At 56.7% G+C, this 8,567-nt stretch overlaps 1 protein-coding gene across 6 annotated transcripts in view; it reads left to right on the top strand.

Annotated features, from left to right (window-relative positions):
- The window catches only part of LOC113207182 (UTP--glucose-1-phosphate uridylyltransferase), a 20,298-nt gene extending 11,917 nt beyond the window's left edge, over positions 1-8,381 (top strand). For 5 of the 6 annotated variants that reach the window (XM_052266980.1, XM_052266979.1, XM_026423609.2 and 2 more), the window contains 10 exons: positions 5,404-5,643; positions 6,072-6,254; positions 6,333-6,538; positions 6,679-6,754; positions 6,836-6,979; positions 7,065-7,203; positions 7,286-7,423; positions 7,506-7,672; positions 7,750-7,854; positions 7,938-8,381. In XM_052266980.1, coding sequence (XP_052122940.1) covers positions 5,404-5,643; positions 6,072-6,254; positions 6,333-6,538; positions 6,679-6,754; positions 6,836-6,979; positions 7,065-7,203; positions 7,286-7,423; positions 7,506-7,672; positions 7,750-7,854; positions 7,938-8,045 — 1,506 coding nt within the window. In that variant the 3' untranslated portion in view covers positions 8,046-8,381. Of the gene's footprint in view, positions 1-3,869; positions 4,144-5,403; positions 5,644-6,071; positions 6,255-6,332; positions 6,539-6,678; positions 6,755-6,835; positions 6,980-7,064; positions 7,204-7,285; positions 7,424-7,505; positions 7,673-7,749; positions 7,855-7,937 lie in introns of those variants that run through there. The other variant, XM_026423608.2, reaches the window with a different exon arrangement.
- Positions 8,382-8,567: the final 186 nt, after the last annotated feature.

Raw genomic sequence — 8,567 nt, 5'->3', positions numbered from 1 at the left:
AGGCACCGAGGTGAACTCGAGGGCGTAGAGCCCAGCGTATGTATATGTATAGTGTGTCCACTCCGATAGGCCGCTCCGCCGCTTCACGATAGACGCGCTCGCTGCTGCGGCCGATGCGGCATTGTTTGCTGGGGAGGGCGTTAGCTCGGGACGAGGCCACCCCGGCCACCCCACGCGGCCGAGGCGCTGACCGCGGGCCGCTCAGGAGGTCCCCGCCGAGGCCCTGTGCTGCGCTGGTGCGCCCCCGGAACCTCTCGGGGCGCTGTTGGCGCTGGCGTGGCCGAGGTCTGTGCTGGTGCGCACCCCCGGGGGACCCTCTGGGTGGGATGCTGGCGGCCGGCGAGCCCAACGGTGGCCCCCTTCCAGGGGCTGCTGCTTGTCCTCGAGTTCGTCCTCGAGTCAGTCTGGCGCCCCGGCCCGGCACCGCCCCCGCGGGGGCCACCGCTGCACCAGCAGGTCATCGCTGGTGTTTGTCGAGTCGGCCCGGCCTTCGACGGGGCTGCTGCTGCTACTGCTGATGCATGTGACAACTATAAAAGCCATTTTCATTGTGTTCCATTGTGAATCACTTATCGGCGTATGCCCCCCGGCGCGCCCCGTGCCCCACACGACACGCCCTCCCGGTATCGAATATTTCGCGGCGATAACCCCCAGCGCGGTGTCATCACCCCGCCGCCGCCAGAGGGCCCCGGCCCCGCCAGGGCCCCGCCGCCGCCAGGGCCTACGAGGTCAGGTTACTCTTGGCCAGGATTACACCGTGTGGCCAGGATGCAGGCCGACACACTCCGGAGGAGCAGAGCTGCGCTGCGCCCGGTGTGCTGCCCTGCGGGAGGCGGCATCGGTGGTGCCCTACCGTCTTCTGCCCTGACACTGTTGTCTTGATGTAATCTTATCTCCGCTCTTCCCTCTCTGTCGGCGAAGCTCAGCCTGTCTCGCTCTCTGTCCAGCACAGCTGACTCCCCCGCACCATGGCGGCGGTCGGCTTGTCGTCAAGCAGGCGTGCGGCGCGGGGGGCTGGACCACGCCCCCCGCCGCGCGGACCCGGGGCCGCGGGGGAGGCGGTCGCAGAAGTGGGGCTCGCGCGGGGGCCCGCTCCCCCTCCCCGGCCTCGCTCCCGGCAGTGTAGTGCTGCTGCTGCTGCTCCTCACTCCTTCCGCTTTGATAAAATGTACGGCGGGGCCGATGCCGATCCAATCGGCCACCGAGCTTGCCCGAGCGAGCGCACCACCACGGCGGCGGCTTGTATACGTGAGAGCCGACAGACAACCCCCGTCAGCAGCGGGGCGCAGGGCGCGTGCTGGCCACCGGCCACCGGGACCAACCCCCGGAGCTCGGTGTGGAGCGCGCGGGGCCTCGTAGGCGTCCAGCCCGGACCTACGCCGGCAGACGTGCACACAAAGTACTGAAGTCTTCTGGACGTACTTTGTTGGGCATGGCGTGGTCACGGCGGGCGCGGCGCGGGGGCCACTGACCCCCGGGCGCGGGGCGGCCGCCGGGCCGCAGCCAGGCCATGACCATTATACTCCTCCTCGGTTCCGCCCCTGCTGCCTCTCCTTCCCTTTGCCCTCGCCATTTTCAGTAGTCAGAGTCCATCTTTAGGTCGGAGATGGTTGAGCAACGGCTTGCTGCTCAGATCATGATTGGTAATTGCATCGAATAATACTTTTCGTCGCGACTAGAGAGAGGGAGAGAGCGTGGTGTGTGAGAGGGGGTGAGAGAGCGAGAGAGAGACCCAATTAAAGTGAGGAAGGGAGCGAGCGGGTAAAGAGAAAAAGAGAGTCTTTGGATCCCTCACGCGGGCTGGCTGATGCGGGTCAAAGACCGTCCACTCATTAGTTCGGCGTTAGGGCGTGTCTACGGGTTATTTATGAACCGTTGCAAGTGCTGCAAGTGCGTGTCTGCTGCCCCAGCTGGTCCCGGCGTGCGCCGCCCTCCTGCCTTGTTCCCGTCGTCGTGTCGAACTCGATGCGTCGGGTGCGATGTCGCGGCTGGACGTTGTCACGTCAGCGCGGCTCCCCCTCTGACGTGCGCGCACGGCCTCGGGGTGGGTCCCGGTGTTTGAAGTTTGCACTCGTCGGCGTGATGGCAGAGGCCGCCCGGCGCCCTTGCGCAGGGGTGGACCGTTACGGGCGGCGCCGACGGGCGGGTCGGCTGCGTGAGGACTTGGCCGTGACCGTCACGTGGGGGCTCTCCGCGAGGCTCTCCCTGGCCGCGGCCGCGAGGTCCTGCAGGGGCCTAGACCAACCGCCTGAGCTTTTAGAGCTACGTGCCGCGTTGTATGAGGCCCTCGCCGGTGCCCATGGCCCGGGCTCTGGACGCTGGTTTGCGCAAACATTTCCACCACGCCTCTTGTTTGCGGGAGCCTAGGAGCCTTGTGCTTGTCGTGTTGTTGCCTCTCTCACTGGTCCGCGCCGCGGTTACTTTCCGTGCGTCCCGCGCGTGGTCCGTCCGTTTTTAGGTTGACGGCATGGGAGGGGGGCGGCGGACAGAGAGAGAGAGCGAGGGAGATAGGGTGCGGCGTGCGGCAGCGGGGAAGGCAAGTAGTAGTATATAGTAGTTGGGCGCCGCCGAGGGCGCCCGCACGGGTGTGTCTTTGCGCGTGGTGCAAATGGATCTCGATACCGTATCACGACACAATCAGCTGACGAAGGGGCGGCACGCCGCCGCGGGGCGTGGTCCCTCGGCTCGGGTGGGGTAGGCCATGGCCGGGCCCGGGCCCGGGCCTCTTCACGCGGCATCGCGATAACCGCAATCTAGCCGGCTCGCATTTCCCCGAGAGGTCAATTGATTCATCTATTTACGTCCCGCGTTGATGTTTTGGCGCGGCGCGAATATTCCCGCATGGCCGGCCGGCCCGGCCGGCCTACCGCGGCCGCGAGCGCGGGACAGCAGCGCGGAGCCGCGGGCCGCGGGCCGCGGGGGGCGCCGCTGGGGTAGGCAACCCATTCTGCACCGTGGCGCGGCGCGTGGCCGACGTAGGAGTCTGCAGGCTGACGGGCCGGCTGAAGGGTTGGCGTTGCATGGAGGTGTGTAGGCTGAGGGCTGACGGTGCATGACCGTGCATGACGGTGTGGCTGACGGACTGACGGCGACGGATTACCACGGAAGGCGGCTACTGGCCGCTGGCTGGTCATCATACTCGTGATAATAATCCCGTGATCAATGACCAGGTCAGCACCGGGCAGCCACCCGCGCGGGGCCGGCGGGCGCGAGGCTCTTGGACCTGACCGACCGCGTCATGGGTGGTTAGTACTGGAAGCGCGAGGGGCGGCCCGGGCCCGTAGAACTTCCTCCTCTCCCTCGGTGGCTTTAATCTGTTTTTGCGGTCCGGCTTCGCCGCGTCGTCGTGCGGGGGCGTTCCGAGGGCGTTCCCATGGCAACTCCCACTGCGGCCTGCATCAGCAGCTGCTGCTGCAGCCGCCAGGCGCTCGGTGAGAGCACCCCCTGGGAGGGCGGATCCCGTACGCCGAGGGAGGGAAGACTAACACCGCCCCACCCCGCCCCGCTCCGCCCCTCATCGGCCCATTTCGCCCTCCTCACACGCCGTATCTTACCGTTTGTTGACAATTCCAACGTATGACTTACTTGTTGCCCTTGTGCGAAACGTGAGTGCGGGTGAGGGTCACGTTCCCGGAGTAGGGCAAGAGAGGGGGGCGACTCGGACGTGCACACGGATGGATCTGGAAGGTGGACGACTGGACGGCGGCGGCGATGCGGGATGATGAAAGGCCGCGGGGATGACGTTTCCGCCAGTCGGTCGGCCGGAGGGAAGTCTTTGCGCGCCAAGTGCTTGCGCGCCCGCCCGCCAGAGCGCGCCAGGAGGGCGCCCCGGCGTGGCGTGGCGTGGTGTGGCGCGGCGCGGCGCTGCGACTCACAACAGCTGGGGCACGACGTCGACCGGCAGACACCCGAGACCCAAACCGCCGCCGCCGCGTCGCCTCTCGCATCAGCCAGCTCGCGTGCTCGCCCCGACGCACCCAGAGCCCGACTATGGTGGTGATCAACTTGAACGGCAGCAACTCGCCGACCGAGGAGGCCGGTGAGCCCATGTCGCCCGTCGGTGTGCGCGACGACGACGACGGCGTCGTCCCGCGCGGACGCGTCTCCCGCACCATAGACAGGCTCTCGCCGACCAACTACCAGGTAGGCGTCGGCGTCGATGGCGTGGACGAGTGCATGGCGCCAGGAGGCGGCTGCGAGGCCCTATGGTTTGTTTGGACCAAGTGTTTACGGTGTTTACCTCGACGACAACGCCGTCGACGCCCCAGGATCCTCGGCAAGGTCGGCGTCGACGGCGAGCATCACGCTTGTTGCTCACGCGGTTCCGCCCCCTCCCGCCCCTCGTGGGTAAAATTGGCCATGTTTTGGTTACGTTTCACGCCCCTAGTCCCCGTGAAGCTCGTTCAGTACATATAAAGAGTAGAGCCCCGAAACTTAGCGTCGACATTGCTGGAAATGTCGAGTGTCACACCCGGCTGGGACTACGCAGCAGCGCCGCCGGCGACTTTGTTTTGAAAAGTGAACTTGTTTTGGCTGTTTCGGCAGCCGCGTCCGTTTGACTGTCGACTTTCCTCCTCTCCTCGCGGTTTGGCCAGGCGGGCCAGGCTCGGCAATCGAATGCCAAGGTCGCCTCCGCCTGCCTGGCGGCGTGTGGAGCGGCCGGTAGTGTTGATGTTGATGCTGTGTCACGCAGCGCTTGCGGGCTCACTCAGTTTTGAATGGGGAGAAAACGGTGGCGCGACGTGGAGCCAATTGGGCAATGATTATAGGTGGCTTGCTCTTCTCTTGCCAAAAATGATAAACCTGACATTTAGCAAAGCACCTCTAGCAGTACATGGGCCACATTGGTGGGACCAGGCGAGGGCCCGGGTACTTGGCTGCCTAGCTCGTGGGGTAGCGCCCGGGCCCGGGAGGTGGCTTTGTTGATAGGGGGGGCGGGGGGGGGGGTAGCGCCCGGGCCCGGGAGGTGGCTTTGTTGATAGGGTTGCACTGCAACTGTCCTCCTCACTCCTGATAACGTGGAAAATGTTTGCAGTCAACTTCCTGAAATTGTTTTCGCTATGGCGAGCCTCGATCTCGGACGCGTCTTACTCGAGTCCCGAACGGCCAAGACTGCTTGGAAATACATGGGTCGGGACAAACACGGGGAACATATCCTTCGAGCCCCTGATAGTAATCGGAATGATTAGGCTCTCCGTCCTTCCGGTTTACTCACTTCCGCTCCAAAAAGTCGGACGGGGCGGGGGCTATACAATAGCATTTCTCTAACTGAAGCATTCAGCCATACTTCACATTTTGTTCATCAGACTACTTGTTACAAATTCTTTCGTTGGTTGGGCAATTGCAAGGCACAATCCCGTTCCTGTTTCCACTCTAAAAGTTGTGCTCGTACTTTGTTTCTAGATGCGTGGTCACCAGCGGGTGCCGTCAGGGTCCCGGGAGTTCAAGGAGCTCACGAAGCGCGACGCGCAGACCCAGCTGGCTCACGAGCTAGAGGGGCTGCTGGCCACCACCGTCGACGACGAGACCAAGCGCTCCGTGGAGCAGGAGTTCCAGGGCTTCAAGCGGCTCTTCGAGCGTTTCCTGCTCGACAAGGACTCTACCATCTCCTGGGATCGGATCCAGAAGCTGCCCGAGAATGCGGTATGTTGAGGCCGAGGCCTGCCTGTGTATGTGTGCGTGTATTTTCTACATCGCCATGATAATTTTAATTCAAATTCTAGTAAGATTGCATTCATTAGCTCGCTTTTGACGTTTATTTATATTGACTTAACAGTCGAGTGCTAGAGGCAACTCTCTAGCCAATCTTTACTTGCAAGCCTTTGTGTTGGTGGGTTAGACTAAGACACTCCAGGCGCTCGAGTCCGGTCCTTGCCCTCCAAGGGCCCCGGCTGCAGCCTCAAGGTCTCGGGGTTGACGAACTGCTGGCAATTAGCTCGCCTCTTGGCGCATCACCTGCAGTGGTGCAGAGTGCGAGTGCAAGTGCGAGAGAGACGGCTGTGTGGGGTTGCCGCCGGACCATCACTCTCCCCCTTTCTCACCGACTCTGTCTTCCCCTTCTGCCCGTCCAGGTTCGCGACCACAGCACGCTTAAGGAGCCCGCGTCCGAGCAGCTGCACGCGATGCTCAACAAGCTGGTCGTCGTCAAGCTCAACGGTGGCTTGGGCACCTCTATGGGCTGCCACGGCCCCAAGTCCGTGATCCCCGTGCGCTCCGAGCTCACCTTCCTCGACCTGACTGTCCAGCAGATTGAGGTGAGTGAGATATTTGGAGCACATAAGTTGACTGTAAAATGAGTCGAACAAATTTTGAAACCCGCTGTCGATTTTCAGTACCTGAACAAGAAGTACCAAGTTGACGTCCCGCTCGTCTTGATGAACTCGTTCAACACCGATGCCGACACGCAGAAGATCGTGCGCAAGTACCGCGGCCTGCAGGTGAAGATCTACACGTTCAACCAGAGCTGCTACCCGCGCATCAACAAGGAGTCGCTCATGCCCATCGCGCGGAACTGCGACGTGGAGAACGACATCGATGCGTGAGTAACCCGGCCTTCCCCCTGTTGCCCGGAGCTTAGGCAACCCATCGTGCCTGGCGCGTTGGTGGGAGGCCCGCCCGCCCGGCTTGGGTTCGCTGTGTGGGTGCACCCTTTGAATGAACCGCCGTCTTTTTGAACAGGTGGTATCCTCCTGGTCACGGCGACTTTTACGAGAGCTTCAAAAACTCTGGTCTTTTGAAGAAATTCCTAGAGGAGGTAAATTATTCGTGTACAATAGTAATGGTTTAAAGGTAATGTTTGACACACATTTGAGAGTGTTTTTTTTTTTCTGTTTAGGGTCGGGAGTATGTTTTTATTTCGAATATAGATAATCTTGGTGCAACTGTTGATCTGAGCATTGCTGATCTGCTTCTCCACACCGATGAGAAATCACCAGAGTTTGTGATGGAAGTGACAGATAAAACACGTGCTGATGTTAAAGTAAGTACTTGTCTGTTAGCTTTCTTTCAGTTTTTTTTTTTTTTTGTAACATGTTAATTTAATCCTAACACACCCTATTTTACAGGGTGGTACTCTCATTCAATATGAGAATAAGCTCAGGCTTCTTGAAATAGCACAAGTTCCGAAAGAGCATGTAGAGGACTTTAAATCTGTTAAGACCTTCAAATTCTTCAACACCAACAATCTTTGGGTTAAACTTAGTGGTAGGCTTTTTATCATGTGTACCAATAATTCAAGGAAGATTATACTGAGCATTGTTTTGATTTCTTGGTTTTCTATTTACAGCCATTGACAGAGTATTGTCTGAAAATTCTATGAATATAGAAATTATTGTGAACAACAAATCCCTTGATAACGGTCTTAACGTTATACAGTTAGAAACAGCTGTTGGTGCAGCTATGAAGTCCTTTGAAGGAGGCATAGGTAAGATAACTCAATGTCAGATTTCAAAATATAAAAATAAAAGTAGAATAACTTCTTTACATCTGTTAATTTTGTTTTTCAGGTATTAATGTTCCTCGCCGAAGATTCCTTCCTGTGAAAAAGACATCTGACTTGTTGCTGGTTATGAGCAATCTCTACAGCTTGCAGAATGGGTCTCTTGTTATGAACCCTGAAAGGATGTTCCTCACAACTCCTCTTGTTAAACTTGGAGATAACCACTTTGCAAAGGTAGATACATTTTACAATAGTTTAATATACGTAGTTGCTTAACAAAAATGTCTCATTCTTGTAAATTATATTCTCAGGTCAAGGAGTTTCTAGCCAGATTTGCAAACAGCCCGAATATTATTGAGTTGGATCATCTCACTGTGTCGGGTGATGTTACATTTGGAAGAGGAGTTGTGTTGAAGGTGAGTTTATGTTTACTTTGCAAACATTCTTTGGCCCACCTTATTTGTAAGAGAAAAAAAACCTGATTCATTGTATTTTGCAGGGAACTGTTATTATCATTGCCAATCATGGAGACAGAATTGATATTCCAGCCGGAGCTGTTCTTGAAAACAAAATTGTATCAGGAAATCTTAGAATCTTGGATCACTAAATCTCTAATACTGTTTTAGAAATTTGCTATTGTTATAATTGTTAGTCAAGCTTATAAGCTATTTAAATATGAACTGGTAGCTTCCCGTGTGCTGTATCCTAAAAGGCTTCACACCAGTCTTTTGTTTGTTTTTCTTTTAAAGTGTTTTTTGTTTTACAAATTGTAATTTTTATAGATCTTTTAAAGTTGTTAAATTTTTTAAATATGTTATATCGTATCCTAGTATGTCAACTTTGATTCGTCATTTCTATGAGGTTTTTTAATTGAATCACAAGCAAATCGTTTTGTCAAGTATTACAAGTGTGTGTACAATGAAAATAAATATGTATTTTGTTACTTTTTGATTTTGTTTTGTAAGCTCCTTCTGTGGTTTTGGAAAGTCAGAAAGAAATGAACACAGTTCCTCCAGAATTGGGTTGGAAAACTGAAATATGTTTATTTAACCAGACATGAGATTTTTTAAAGCTTTGGCTTAATGGTTCTTTGTGAACCTAGGGCTGGAGGCATTTCATTATCAAAATT

Source organism: Frankliniella occidentalis, unplaced genomic scaffold (assembly GCF_000697945.3).
Source record: "Frankliniella occidentalis isolate FOCC.00 unplaced genomic scaffold, Focc_3.1 Scaffold44, whole genome shotgun sequence".
Lineage (NCBI taxonomy): Eukaryota > Metazoa > Arthropoda > Insecta > Thysanoptera > Thripidae > Frankliniella > Frankliniella occidentalis.
The sequence above is the reverse complement of the archived record's forward strand: the minus strand, read 5'-3'. Positions and strand labels throughout refer to the sequence as shown.